Here is a 15,060-nt window from a genome sequence, read left to right as displayed (position 1 = left end):
TGGTGTGCCTCAGGGATCTATTCTGGGACCCCTACTCTTTGTGATTTTTATAAATGACCTGGATGAGGATGGGTTAGTAAGTTTGCTGATGACACAAAGGTTGGAGGTATTGTGGATAGTGTGAAGGGCTGTCAGAGGTTACAGCGGGATATTGATAGGATGCAAAACTGAGAAGTTGCAGATGGAGTTCAACCCAGATAAGTGTGAAGTTCATTTTGGTAGGTCAGATATGATGGCCGAATATAGTATTAATGGTAAGACTCTTGGCAGTGTGGAGGATCAGAGGGATCTTGGGGTCCGAGTCCATAGGACACTCAAAGCAGCTGCACAGGTTGACTCTGTGGTTAAGAAGGCATATGGTGTATTGGCCTTCATTAATCGTGGAATTGAATTTAGGAGCCGAGAGGTTATGTTGCAGTTATATAGGACCCTGGTCAGACCATACTTGAAGTATTGTGCTCAGTTCTGGTCGCCTCAGTACAGGAAGGATGTGGAAGCCATAGAGAGGGTGCAGAGGAGACTTACAAGGCTGCTGCCTGGATTGGGGAGCATGCCTTATGAGAATAGGTTGAGTGAACTTGGCCTTTTCTCCTTGGAGTGACGGAGGATGAAAGGTGACCTGATAGAGGTGTATAAGATGATGAGAGGCATTGATCATGTGGATAGTCGGAGGCTTTTTCCCAGGGCTGAAATGGTTGCCACAAGAGGACACAGGTTTAAGGTGCTGGGGAGTAGGTACAGAGGAGATGTCAGGGGTAAGTTTTTTACTCAGTGTGTGGTAAGTGCGTGGAATCGGCTGCTAGCAACGGTGGTGGAGGCGATACTATAGGGTCTTTGAAGAGACATTTAGATAGGTACATGGAGCTTAGTGAAATAGAGGGCTATAGGTAAGCCTAGTAATTTCTAAGGTTGGGACATGTTCAGCACAACTTTGTGGGCCAAAAGGCCTGTATTGTGCTGTAGGTTTTCTATGTTTTTCAACAATGTTTAAAAGACCCTTGGGTGTGCATAGGAAACTTTCAGATGGATATGGGCAAACTGAGGGAGAAGTTCATAAAACACCTGTAGTCACAAATAGAGACAGAGAGAACAAAGGCAAAGAGGTGAGGTTGGAAAATTTTGGTTCAGCCATAATTGAAATATTTGGTGCAATTCTGCTCACCAAACTTCATGTGAGTGTCATAGAGAGAGTGCTGGAAGTATTTGGAGATGTGAGTGATTCCAGCTGTAGGGATGGATGGGAGAAGCTGGAAAAAGTTAGGGAGAGATTTGTTAAAGGTGGAGGCACTGACTAGTGTAGAGCAGAGAAACAGAGCAGGAATAGACAATTGCTGGGAGAACTCAACATGTTGAGCAGCATTGGTGGAGGGGGTAGGAAGCAAAAACTAACATTTCAGGTCAATGGCCTGCAGTCAGACTGGGAGTGGAGAGGGAGAACATCAGTGTAAGATGGGTGGGGGGGTGGTGTGGTGAGACAGGGGCCAGTAGGTGATTGGTGGACTGAAGAGGGTGAAGAATGACAGGTAGATGGTTAGGAAGGAATATGGGTGGAGTTGAGAGACAGAGGGAGGTGATTGGTCGACTGCAGAGGGTGAAGAATGTCAGGTAGGGAGGAAGATGGGTGGAGTTGGGAGACAGAGGTAGGTGGATGAAAGATGGAAGCAGAGAGAACATAAAGAATGGCAGATGGAGCAAAGGAGGGGGAAGATATGGCGAAGACAGCTGCTGGAGGAGATAAATAGGAGCACAAAGGTTACAATGCTGGACTCAGATAAGTAAAAGAGGTAATAGGCCCCATTAGGGGAGAGCTGAAGGACAGTAGAACCAGAACCAGATGGGGGAAGGGGACAGCCTCTGGGTGAAAGAATGTGTGTGTGGTGGGTGGATGGAACTGAGAGGGGGAAGAAGGTGGGTCATGAGAGCTTGGAGAGGGTGGGAAAGGAGACAAAAATTGGGATTGGGAAGGAAAAGGGGGAAGAACACACCAGAGGTGTTGTGAGATAAAACTGGAAAACTCAATGATTGTAGATTATTGAGGCAGAAGTATAAGGTGTTCTTCCTGCAATAGAGAAAACAGTTTCCATTAGTTCAAGGGCCAGGAAACAGATTTAATATTTAAGGAAGATGCAAGGAAAGTATGTGATTCTGTCACGCTAACAGATTGTGTGCTTTCTGCAGAAGTGCGACTGGGGAGTCCTGGCAAGAGATCATGCTGGCCTGCCTGAGTGGGAAGGAGTGCGAAGGGACCAGGGAGCCCACCTGTGGCACGGACTTTGCTTACTTTTACTTTGTCTCTTTCATATTCCTCTGCTCATTCCTTGTAAGTGGCAATCTTAGAGTGAAAAACACGATCAGCATCCTTGATGGCATCATTAATCTGGTCACTTTGATGGCTCTGGGCCTGTACTTGCTGAAGAATGAGGGTGATCTCACTGAAACCTATCGAATATTGACAGGCCTAGATAGAGTGGACATGGAGAGACTGTGCCAACTGGTCCTGGACTCTGTATGTCCACTGTATCCAGGCCTTTTAATATTCGGAAGGTTTTACTCTCGGATTCCCCCTTCAATCTTCTAAACTCCCATGAGTTCAAGCCTAGGGCCATCAAAATCTCCTCATACGTTAACCCTTTCATTCCTGGAATCATTCTCGTGAACCTCCACTGATCCCTCTGCAATGCCAGCACATCTTTCCTTAGATAAGGAGCCCAAAACTGCTCACAGTACTATTAAGTGCTATCTGACCAATGCCTTATAAAGTCTCAGCTTTACATCCTTGCTTTTATATTCTCGTTGTCTCAAGATGAATGCTAACATGGCGTTTACCTTCTTCACCATCAACTTAACCTGCAAGGGAATCCTGCACAAGGACTCCCAAGTCCCTTTGCATCTCTGATTTCTGAATTTTCTCCTCAGTTAGAAAATAGTCTACGCCTTTATTCCTTCTACCAATGTGTGACCGTACTTTTCCTGACACAGTATTCCACCTGCTACTTCTTTGCCCAATCTCCTAATCTGTCCAAGTGCTTCTGCAGTCTCTCTGCTTCCTCAACATATCTGCCCCTCCACCTATCTTTGTATCATCTGCAAACTTGACCACAAAAGCATCGATTCTGTCATCCAAATCATTGAAAATATAACATGAAAAGAAACAGTCCCAACACAGAACACCGCTAGTCATCGGCAGGTCACCAGAAAAGGCTCCCTTTATTCCCACATTTTGCCTCTTGCCTGTCAGCCAATCCTCTGACCATGTTATTAACCTTCCTATAGTAACATGGGCTCTTGTTTAGCAGTTTCATGTGCAGTACCTTCACAAAGGCCTTCTGAAAATCCAAGTAAACAACATCCACTGACTCTCCTTTGTCTATCTTGTCCTTTATTTCTTCAAAGAATTCCAACAGCTTTGTCAGTCAAGAATTCCCCTAAGGAAACCATGCTGGCTTTGGCCTATGCAATGGAGTACTTTGTTCTTGCTGGGACTGATGTTTGCAAGAGTGATTAAAATACATGCTACGTACCCTCGGAAACTGACATAAAGATGGATATAACAGTAGAGGCATCCGGATAGTAGACACACATATGGACTGTATGCTCACATCACCACAGACACACGTGAGCACTCACACCATCAGCTGCACTCATGCAGATAGGCACAGCTTTAGAACATAGAGTGGAGCAATAAGCTACAGCCCACTGTGCTGTGCCAAGTCTGTTAAATGTCTCTAATATATCTGCCTCCATAACCACCCCTAGCAGCGCATTCCACACACCTACCACTCACTGTGTAAAAAAAATGCCTCTGACATCCTCTGTATACTTTCCTCCCAACACCTTAAAGTTATGCCCCCTTGTATTAGCTATTTCCACCCTGGAAAAATGTCTCTGGCTATCTATGCCTCTTATCTTGTATACCTCCATCAAGTCACTTCTCATCCTTCTTCTCTCCAAAGAGAAAACCCCTAGCTAGCTTGCTCAACCTATCCTCATAATACATACTTTCTAAAGCATAGCCAAGCTGCACTAAGCATTACTATAGCAGTTAACATGACACTGTTACAGCTCGAGGTATTGGAGTTTGCAGTTCAATGCCCGCGTACTCTGTAAGAAAGTTTGTACTTTCTTCTCATGTGCGCATAGGTTTCCTCTAGGTGCTCTAGTTTCTTCCTACAGTCCAAAGACATACCTGTTAGTAGGTTTAAAAATGCAAACACGAGGAAATCTGCAGGTGCTGGAAATTCAAGCAACACACATCAAAGTTGTTGGTGAACGCAGCAGGCCAAGCAGCATCTCTAGGAAGAGGTGCAGTCGACGTTTCAGGCCGAGACCCTTCGTCAGGACTAACTGAAGGAAGAGTTAGTAAGAGATTTGAAAGTGGGAGTGGGAGGGGGAGATCCGAAATGATAGGAGAAGACAGGAGGGGGAGGGATAGAGCCAAGAGCTGGACAGGTGATTGGCAAAGGGGATATGAGAGGATCATATGACAGGAGACCCGGGGAAAAAGAAAAGGGGGAGGGGGGGAAAAACCCAGAGGATGGGCAAGGGGTACAGTGAGAAGGACAGAGAGAGCAAAAGGAGAGAGAGAAAAAGAATGTGTGTATATAAATAAATAACGGAGGGGTATGAGGGGGAGGTGGGGCATTAGTGGAAGTTAGAGAAGTCAATGTTCATGCCATCAAGTTAGAGGCTACCCAGGCGGAATATAAGGTGTTGTTTCTCCAACCAGAGTGTGGCTTCACCTTTACAGTAGAGGCCGTGGATAGACATATCAGGATGGGAATGGGACGTGGAATTAAAATGTGTGGCTACTGGGAGATCCTGCTTTCTCTGGCGGACAGAGCGTAGGTGTTCAGCAAAACACTCTCCCAGTCTGCGCGCGGGTCTCGCCAATATATAGAAGGCCACATCGGGAGCACAGGATGCAGTATATCACCCCAGCCGACTCACAGGTGAAGTGTCACCTCACCTGAGGCCCAGTGGCCCTCTCATACCCCTTTTGCCAATCAACTGTCCAGCTCTTGGCTCCATCCCTCCCCCTCCTGTCTCCTCCTATCATTTTGGATCTCGCCCTCCCCCTCCCACTTTCAAATCTCTTACTAGCTCTTCTTTCAGTTAGCCCTGATGAAGGGTCTCGGCCCGAAACGTCAACTGTACCTCTTCCAAGAGATGCTTCCTGGCCTGCTGCGTTCACCAGCAACTTTGATGTGTGTTGCCTGTTAGTAGGTTAATTGATCATTGTAAATTGTCCTGTGATTAGGCTAACCTCTGATAGGTGGATAGCACAGCTGAAAAGGCCAAAAGAGCCTGTTCCTTACTGTATCTCTTTTTAAAAAAAAAATCCAGGTATCATCATGGTATATCTCCTCTGCTCCCTCTCTAAAGCTTCCACATCCTTCCGATAATGAGCCAATATTCCTGGAGCAATGTGTCTAACCAGAGTTTTATAGAACTACAGCATTACCTCGCAGCTCTCTGCCTTTGTCGATATGTTTCATCACTTTCTCACAGAATTCAGCCTGGGTCATTAGGCACTACCAGTCACTCACAATGCCATCCTTAAATAGGCTTTCCTTCTCCAAGTGCTCATAAATCCAGTTTCTTAGAATCCTGTCCGATAGTATGCCCACCAATGATGTCAGATTCACCGGTCTGTATTTCCCAGTGTTACCCCTATTATTGGCTTTAAACAAAGGAATAATATTTACCACTCTCCGATCTTCTAAATCTACTATGGCCAGTGAGGATGCAAAGATCATCACCAAAGGCACAGTAATCTCTTCCCTTGCTTCCCATAGTAACTGGTGTATCTCCCATTCAACCTCAGGAATTTAACTATCCTAATGTTTTTCAAAATTTCCAACACATCCTCAACAGTGGCCTGTTCTACAATGACCTCATATTCATCAAGGTCCCTCTCAATTGTGAATACTGAAGCAAAGTATTCTTTATGGACCTCCCCTGCATCCTCTGACTCCAGGCACATATTTCCCCTTTTGTCCCTGATTGGCCTTACCCTTACAGTCGTCTTGCTGTTCTTCACATTTGTGTAGAACACCTTGATCTTACTCACCAAAGCATTCTTATGTCACCTAGCTCACCTATACAAGTCTGGTCTTAAGCTCCTTCCTAGTTAGCATGTAACTCTCAAAAGCCCTGATTGACTTTTGCTTCCTAAACTTTAAGTAAGCATCTTTCTTCCTCATGACTAGATGTTCCACATCTCTTGTCAAGCATAGTTCCTTCACCCTATCATCCTTCCCCTGAGTGGGACAAATCTATTCAGAACCCGATGCAAGTTCTCCCTAAGCAAGCTACACATTGCCGTTGTGCATTTCCCTGAGTACATCCATTCCCATTTAATGCTCCCAGGTCCCTGCCTAATATCATTATAATTCACTCTCCACCAATGAAAAACTTTCCCATACCGTCTGTTCAATACTATAGTAAAGTTCAAGGAGTTCTGGGCATTGCCTCTGAAATGTTCATCCACTGAGAGATCTGTCACCTGACCAGGTTCACTGTTGTATTAAAGTGCAAAGTAAATTTATTATCGAAGTACCTATGTGTCACCATATATAACCCTGAGATTCTTTTTCTTGCAGGCATACTCAATAAATCAATAACAGAATTATAACCATAATAGAATCAATGAAAGACTGCGCCAACTTGGGCATTCTAGCAGTGTGCAAAAGACACAAAATGTGCAAATACAAAGATAAAGAAATAATAATAATAAATAAATAAGCAGTAAATATTTGAGAACGTGAGATGAAGAACATTCTACAAAACATTTCATTGTCTGTAAAGCACAATTTCTTTATTCTAATTGGCGCTTCACCAAAGTAGCTTCCCTCAATGACCATGGACACCTTCAAAGCGATTGTGCAACCACCAACTGCGACTCCAGGCCGAATCTTCACGCGATGCTATTGTGACTCCAGTCTCCCCTTCCCCCTCCACCACTCTGCAACCCCGTCTCCCTCAGATCCCACCATCTACTCCTGGACCCTCAGAGGCTCTATCCTCCTCTCACCCCACCCCAACCCTCCCCTCTCCACTGACACCACCAGCCTCCCTCCCCCTCCCCCCCCCTCTGATCCCACTTCTCATCCGTGCCGGATCTTTACCATCCCCTCCGACCTTCAACACTCTGAGGCAGAACACTCTGTCCTCAGTAAGGGCCTCACCTTCGTCCCCCTTCGCCCACACCTCAGCGAGTTCCACATTCGCCATGACGCTGAACTCTTCTTCCGCCGTCTCCGTCTTCGAGCCTACTTCTTCGGCAAGGACTCTCCCACCCCTACCGATGACCCCTTCTCCCGTCTTCAACCTTCCTCCTCTTCATGGACACCCTGCTCTGCTCTTCTGCCTGCTCTGGATCTCTTTATTGCTAACTGCCGACGGGACTTCAACCGTCTCAACTTCACCGCACCTTGTTCCCATTTCAACCTCACTCCTTCGGAACGCTCTGCTCTCCACTCCCTCTGCACTAATCCTAACCTTACTATAAAACCCACTGATAAGGGGGGGTGCTGTTGTAATCTGACCTCTACCTTGCCAAGGCACAGCGACAACTCGCAGATACCTCCTCTTATTTACCCCTCGATCATGACCCTACTAAGGAGCACCAGGCCATTGTCTCCCACACCATCACCAGCTTTATCAGCTCAGGGGATCTCCCATCCACTGCTACCAACCTTATAGTTCCCACACCTCGCACTTCCCGTTTCTACCTCCTACCCAAGATCCGCAAACCTGCCTGTCCAGGTAGACCCATTGTCTCAGCTTGCACCTGCTCCACTGAACTCATGTCTGCATACCTCGACACTGTTTTATCCCCCATTGTTCAATCCCTTCCTACTTATGCTCGTGAAACTTCTCACGCTCTGAATTTTTTCAATGATTTTAAATTCCCTGGCCCCCACCGCTTCATTTTCACCATGGATATCCAGTCCCTATATACCTCCATCCCCCACCAGGGTCTCAAAGCTCTCCACTTCTTTTTGGATTCCAGACCTAACCAATTCCCCTCTACCACCACTCTCCTCCGTCTAGTGGAATTAGTCCTTACTCTTAATAATTTCTCCTTTGGCTCCTCACACTTCCTCCAAACTAAAGGTGTAGCCATGGGCACCCATATGGGTCCCAGCTATGCCTGCCTTTTTGTTGGCTTTGTGGAACAATCCATGTTCCAAGCCTATATTTGTATCTGTCCCCCATTTTCCCTTTGCTACATCGATGACTGCATTGGCGCTGCTTCCTGCACGCATGCTGAGCTCGTTGACTTCATTAACTTTGCCTCCAACTTTCACCCTGCCCTCAAGTTTACCTGGTCCATTTCCGACACCTCCCTCCCCTTTCTTGATTTTTCTGTCTCTATTTCTGAAGACTGCTTTTCTACTGATGTCTACTATAAGCCTACGGACTCTCACAGCTACCTGGACTATCCCTCTTCCCACCGTCTCTTGCAAAAATGCCATCCCTTTGTCGCAATTCCTCCGTCTCCGCTGTATCAGCTCTCAGGATGAGGCTTTTCATTCCAGGATGAAGGAGATGTCCTCCTTTTTTAAAGAAAGGGGCTTCCCTTCCTCCACCATCAACTCTGCTCTCAAACGCATCTCCCCCATTTCACGCACATCTGTTCTCACTCCATCCTCCCGCCACCCCACTAGGAATAGGGTTCCCCTGGTCCTCACCTACCACTGCAACAGCCTCTGGGTCCAACATATAATTCTCCGTAACTTCCGCCATCTCCAAAGGGATCCCACCACTAAGCACATCTTCCCCCCCCCCCCTTTCTGCTTTCCGCAGGGATTGCTCCCTACGGGACTCCCTTGTCCATTCGTCCTCCCCATCGCTTCCCACCAATCTCCTTCCCGGCACTTATCCCCTTGTAAGCAGAACAAATACTACACATGCCCTTACACTTCCTCCTTCACCACCATTCAGGGCCCCAGATAGTCCTTCCAGGTGAGGCGACACTTCACCTGTGAGTCGGCTGGGGTGATATACTGCGTCCAGTACTCCCAATGCGGCCTCCTTTATATTGGCAAGACCTGACGCAAGCTGGGAGACCGTTTCGCTGATCACCTATGCTCTGTCCGCCGGAGAAAGCAGGATCTCCCAGTGGCCACACATTTTAATTCCACGTCCCATTCCCATTCTGATATGTCTATCCACGGCCTCCTCTATTGTCAAGATGAAGCCACACTCAGGTTGGAGGAACAACACCTTATATTCCATCTGGGTAGCCTCCAACCTGATTTGAACATTGACTTCTCTAACTTCTGTTAATGCCCCACCTCCTCTTCGTACCCCATTCCTTATTTATTTATTCATTTTTTTTAATTCCCCCTTTTTTCTCTTTTTTTTCTCCCTCTTTCCCTCTCACTATAACTCCTTGCCCATCCTCTGATGCTCCCTTCCCCCTTTCTTTCTCCCTCGGCCTCCTGTCCCATGATCCTCTCCCTTCTCCAGACTCGTATCCCTTTTTCCAATCAACTTTCCAGCTCTTAGCTCCATCCCTCCCCCTCCTGTCTTCTTCTATCATTTCGGATCTCCCCCTCCCCCTCCCACTTTCAAATCTCTTACGTCTCTTCTTTCAGTTAGTCCTGACGAAGGGTTTCGGCCCGAAATGTCGACTGTACCTCATCCTATAGATGCTGCCTGGCCTGCTGCGTTCACCAGCATTTTTTGTGTGTGTTCCCTCAATATCTAGTGTGTGGGGTTCCTTGCTTTTACCATACACGATGGATCAGAGATGTGCACCATCCACCACTTGGTACCAAGTCTGTTATCCTAAATAGTTGCTGCACTGCCGGAGTCTTGCTGTTCCTGTTGAGCTGTTTGGAGAAATGCAGCAGCTGAGTTTGATCCTCAGGGCCATCCCTTTGTGTTGGGGTGTTGATTCAGCTATTGCTGCTTACATCTAGAGCGGATGTTTGGCCGGAGGGACCTCTTGTGAAAGAAATGTTGATTGTCTTCCAGATGCTGAACCTGTTTGTGGCCGTCATCATGGATAACTTTGAGTATCTGACACGGGACTCATCTATCCTAGGCCCTCATCACTTGGATGAGTTTGTGCGGGTCTGGGCTGAATACGATCGGGCTGCCTGGTAGGTGTACAAGCCTGAAGGGGCTACCTCTTGCAAGCTAAATAGTAATGTCATAGGATGAGGCAGAAATGTATAATGAGAGAGAAAAGAAGAGTGCATTCTCCTCATGTTGGAGAATTATTAATACCACAACAGATGTGATGAGGGATTTAGTCTAAGGATAAAATGTTTTGTTTCTAGCTGACACCTGCACACGGACACATGTTCCCCCCTCACCCTCAGGTAGTTATCTTGTGCCCCTCAGTACCTCACACTCAAGGAACTAACAGTACCTTAACTAGTGTCTGTCAGTCCCTCTTCCTCATGAAAATAACTGTATACTCTCTCAGGACCACTGCCACCTTCCCTTGCCCATCCCAAAGAGAATAAAATAAAAGCCAGGAGAGGTGCATTCAGATGGAGTTCCAGGCAAGGAACTTTACCATGATGATGGTCACAGTGGCATTGAACTCCTTAGCCTCCAGCTAGTTTTAAGTGGAGTTAGCGGACTTCTGCCACGACTTAATCTGCAGCTTTGCCGTAGTGTTAGGGTCTCAGTGCAGGTTCTCACTTAGAGAGAAAGACTTTTTTTTTAGCTTCAGGCAGTGAAGGCATCTAAATCCACCTCGGGGGTAGACTTTAGAGAGTGTTAGACTGTTAGACATGGTGTTAATCATTCTACACGGGAACCCTGATCTCTTTGTTTAACCCTCTAAGTTCAACATGTGTGTTTAATGGTCAATACTACACCTACAGGAAGATCATATGACCTTTGCACAGCTTTGAGACAACCTACTCTACCAACACTACTCCAGACCAATGGATGGCTTCGAGGACAAAGTCTGTTCTCCTAACTGTGCTGCCTCAAAGCAATACCAGCTCTTGTAAATACTGACCATAGGCACAGGGCTGATGAGCCTGAAGATAATCATTTCTGAGAATCAGATTTATTGTCACTGACATATGTGACATGAAATTTGTTGTTTTGCAGCAGCAGTACAGTACAAAAAGATAGAATTAAACTGCAAAAATAAATAGTACTAAACAAAGGAAGAATGAGGCAGTGTGTGTGAGTATATAGACCATGTGGAAAATTTATGATGTAGAGGAAGAAACTGCTCCTGAATCTTTGAGTACAGGTCTTCAGACTACTATACCTCTTCCTCAAAGGTAGTAACAAACGATGGCATCAATCACCAATTCTGATGTCTAAGGCTGAATTCACTGTAAGAATTTCCCGCTTCACATCTCCTGCATCCTCCACAATCTTGTGGTCATGCAGAGTAGCCCTTGTTCTTTGTCCCAAAACAAGTGGAACAGAAAGAGCAAGAGAAAGGCAGGAGGTGCTGAGCGGATGTAACGGATCAGCTGTTTCAGTGGACAATCCTCTCCTTCCGATAAAGGTTCAGACAAAGAGGGAGGCAGTGGCCACTGGAAGCACAGACTTCCAGCATTCAGACTTGGGATGATAAGATTACACGTAGACCATAGGTACTGAACACCCCAAACAACCTTCTTGGCAGGGCAATGCAATACCCACCACTGCTATTTCTGGACAGCCATTGATTAGTAGTTCAGCAAACATAAAATTCTTGTGCAACACACAATCTGCTGGAAGAAGGCATCAGGTCGAGCAGCATATGTGCGATGAAAGGAACTGTCAATATCAAAACCCTCTCATCTGGCCTTTAACCCTCCAGATGCAGGTTTCAACCCAAAACATCAACAATTCATTTCCTTCCACAGATGCCAGTTGACCTGTTATGTTCTTCCAGCAGATTGTTTGTTGCTCCTGATTCCAGCATCTGCAATCTCTGGTGTCTCCATGAGCTTCTTGTGACTCCAGGAACATGTCTGAGGCTTTCATTCCTCACAAAGACTTTCCGCAATCTCAAGACTCAAGTGTCCCCACTTGCGTCAGTGAATTCTGTCCACTTGTCTCCTCAGCAGAAAAAGAGAAAAGATGTGACAACTCCTACCAGGAAACTTCCTTAATTGTAGTTACGTGTAGGGTTTCTGCACTTCAAGCAGCATGGCCTGCTACGATTATCTGGTGGTTCTTGAGAAGATAGTAAACAACTGATTTATGCATCTTCTGCATTACTGATGGTGGAGAATCTCCGATTGTGCTGTACAGTGTACAGGTCACTGTAGAAGTTGGACACAATGACCACCGTGAAATGACAATATATTCAAGTTGGATGATGTGTACTTGGTATCAGTGACAAAACCACGAAATCACTGTTGTTTCATTTCTCGTTGTTTCTCCTTGAGGTGCCATGGAAGCCAGATGAGTTGCTACAGTCACTCTGAACATTTAACAACTACAAGCCAAGTGAGCTACTATAACCAGCAGTGAATATCCAGGAGCAGCCAAATCATGTTCATATTGAAGAAATTTTTCAAAATGAAATAGTGGGTCAACTGGCATTTTGAAGTGATGGGTAATCACAGTACTGCAGCCTCTGAATCATTTTGCCTCTTTCTGTACATGAGCACTGAAACATTAGATAAGCTCTAGATTAATTTCTGAATTACAGATCATCAATTTAGAAATAAATTCCTTTATGTGAGGGATTGAGGGTTATCAGTATGCAGTACATGAGGCAGAGGGAGTGTAAAATATCAATGTTAATAAATCTCTGAAGGAGAGAGACTGAGGAACAACAGTCAGTATACAGTTTTTGTTCCATTGTTTTGAATGTGGGCATCATTGCCACGACCAAAATTTATCACCCATCTCAATCGCCCTCGAGAAGGTGATAGTATGCCTCCTCTTTGGCCCACTACAGCCCTTCTGGTGAAGATTATTCCACAGCGCTGTTGTCCAGAGAATTCCAGAGATTAGACCCAGCAATTCATTTCTGAGTCAGGAAGGAATGTGATTTGCAGGCGGTAGTGTTTCACATGCCTTCTGCCTTTGTCCTCCTTGATGACAGTGGATGGTTTAATAGGGTGAGAACAGCAATGGGAGATCAATAGGGCATAACCAGGAGAAAGTGACCTCGGCATTAGATTATACAGAACATCAGTTCTTTGGAATTGTGTGTTAGGCTAAGGACCGATCTGCTTACCCAGAAATACTGTGGGTCAGACATGTAGAGACAAGAACATTGCTTCTTGAGACGGTTCTTGACTAGGTCCTCTCAGCTGTCTCAGCCTTCACCATTCTCCCTCAGTTTTGCTGGGCCATGACTAACGCTTCATATTTCTGTGAAATAAGGACATCTGAAATGATGATCATGATGAAGCCATCCGTCTATCTCAAAGGACAATGGATGCAGTGACCTCTCCAGGCCACAAGTCTGGGAGGAAGGTATGGAGATCCTGGGATGCCCAGTCTTCAAGATCCCCTTCTCAGCCTCTCCTGTGTAGTCCAAAGGAAAGCAAAGCAATGCGTTTGGCACCAGCTTGGATGCAGGAGCTGCTGAAAGGATATCAGTGACACCCAGCCACTCTGGATTTCCTGTCTGGGTTTACTCCCGTAGCCTTCATCTCTCCCGAGGCTCCCCACAAGGCAGTGGGGACATCTGAGAGAGATTAGCACAGATCACAGTATTCCTCGGCCTCACAATAATCGAGACCTCCAACTCAATTCTCCAAGATACCCTGCAAGAAATTAACTCTATCTTTATATTAAAAAAAGAGGGATAGGGGCTAACTGCCTGCTTTCCAGACCTGGTTTTCCCTTGCCAGCCTATTCTTCCAGGCTAGTTTCCAATTCCCATCTCGATAATAATGACACCACTGCCTACTCTGCACATTTCTGCCACTTGCCTGCTATTCACTTAGGTGAGAAACACAAGACAGATTAGTAACAGTGTTGCATACGGCATCTACAATTCTGACCATGTTGTGCTAACGCACAAGAAAGTGGTGTTCTGCACTCGAATGTCCAGGTCAATATCTCCTTTCACCATTGGTTCTCACTCATGTTGGTTGTGCCTTGGAAACCAACATTTACCATGAGGCAGTTCACTCTGAATCAGGTGAAGAACAAGTCCATTTCCTGGTCTCCCCACAGAAGTAGCACTGAACTGTGTTCTTGTTGAGAGATGGATCTGTCATTCTCTCTGTGGCTATTATTGTTGTCTAACTGACTGTGCTTTTTTTGTAGCGGAAGGATTCACTATAAGGACATGTACGCAATAGTGTGTATGATCACACCCCCCCTGGGACTGGGGAGGAAGTGCCCTTGTAGGGTGGCCTGCAAGGTTTGCTCCATATTAACTTCACAGACAGTGGTTATCTCCCTCTGACTGGGGAACAACATACCTCCTTTAAAGAGACAGAATCTCAGCTTTGCTGCACCTCACTAGTTTCAACCTGCTGACAGAAACCATCTCAAAGTGGCCAGGAGCCTGTTCAGGTGTGGGTCGGTGGGTGGGTGGGTGTGCTTCTTGGTCTCAGAACACTATTCCTGCTGCCACAGGTACTAAGTCTCACTAACATTGTATTCCTGGAAGCTCACAATATGTTGCTGTTACGTTTTTCATAAAGGTGGCCCTCTGTTCACACAGACTCTTACCCACTCTCTTTCTCTCTCTCTTTCATACATTTACTATCTTCTCTGAAAACTCACACTAATGCTCTTTCACAAACAGATATACACCATTCTCTTTCTCTGTCACATACGCAATCTCCTACTAACTTTTTCATACACATTTTTACATATGCAGTTCCTCTCTCAAATACACTCTCTTCCTAAGCATGCACGTGCGCACGCACACACACGTACTCCTTCACAAAATACATATTCACTCTCTCACAAGCATACTCTTTTCTCGTATGCATTCTCTCAGTATTACACACTTCTGACTCGTTAGCACTCTCTCTGTCCCCCCCCCACTTACTCTGACACACAGAGCCATTGTTACTCAAACTGTCAAACACACACACACACACAGACACGCGCGCGCACGTGAGCAGACAATTAGATGTGCACTCACAAAATTCCAGAAGGATA

At 45.9% G+C, this 15,060-nt stretch overlaps 1 protein-coding gene across 1 annotated transcript in view; it reads left to right on the top strand.

Moving 5' to 3' along the window:
• LOC140206151 (probable voltage-dependent R-type calcium channel subunit alpha-1E) overlaps positions 1 to 15,060 on the top strand; it is a 632,362-nt gene that overhangs the window by 549,671 nt on the left and 67,631 nt on the right. The window contains exons 37-38 of the mRNA XM_072274389.1: positions 2,179 to 2,320; positions 9,988 to 10,115. Coding sequence (XP_072130490.1) covers positions 2,179 to 2,320; positions 9,988 to 10,115 — 270 coding nt within the window. The remainder of the gene's footprint in view (positions 1 to 2,178; positions 2,321 to 9,987; positions 10,116 to 15,060) is intronic.

This window comes from Mobula birostris, chromosome 12 (assembly GCF_030028105.1).
Source record: "Mobula birostris isolate sMobBir1 chromosome 12, sMobBir1.hap1, whole genome shotgun sequence".
Taxonomy (NCBI): Eukaryota; Metazoa; Chordata; class Chondrichthyes; order Myliobatiformes; family Myliobatidae; genus Mobula; species Mobula birostris.
Note: the sequence above shows the minus strand (reverse complement) of the source record. Positions and strands in the feature narration are given on the sequence as shown.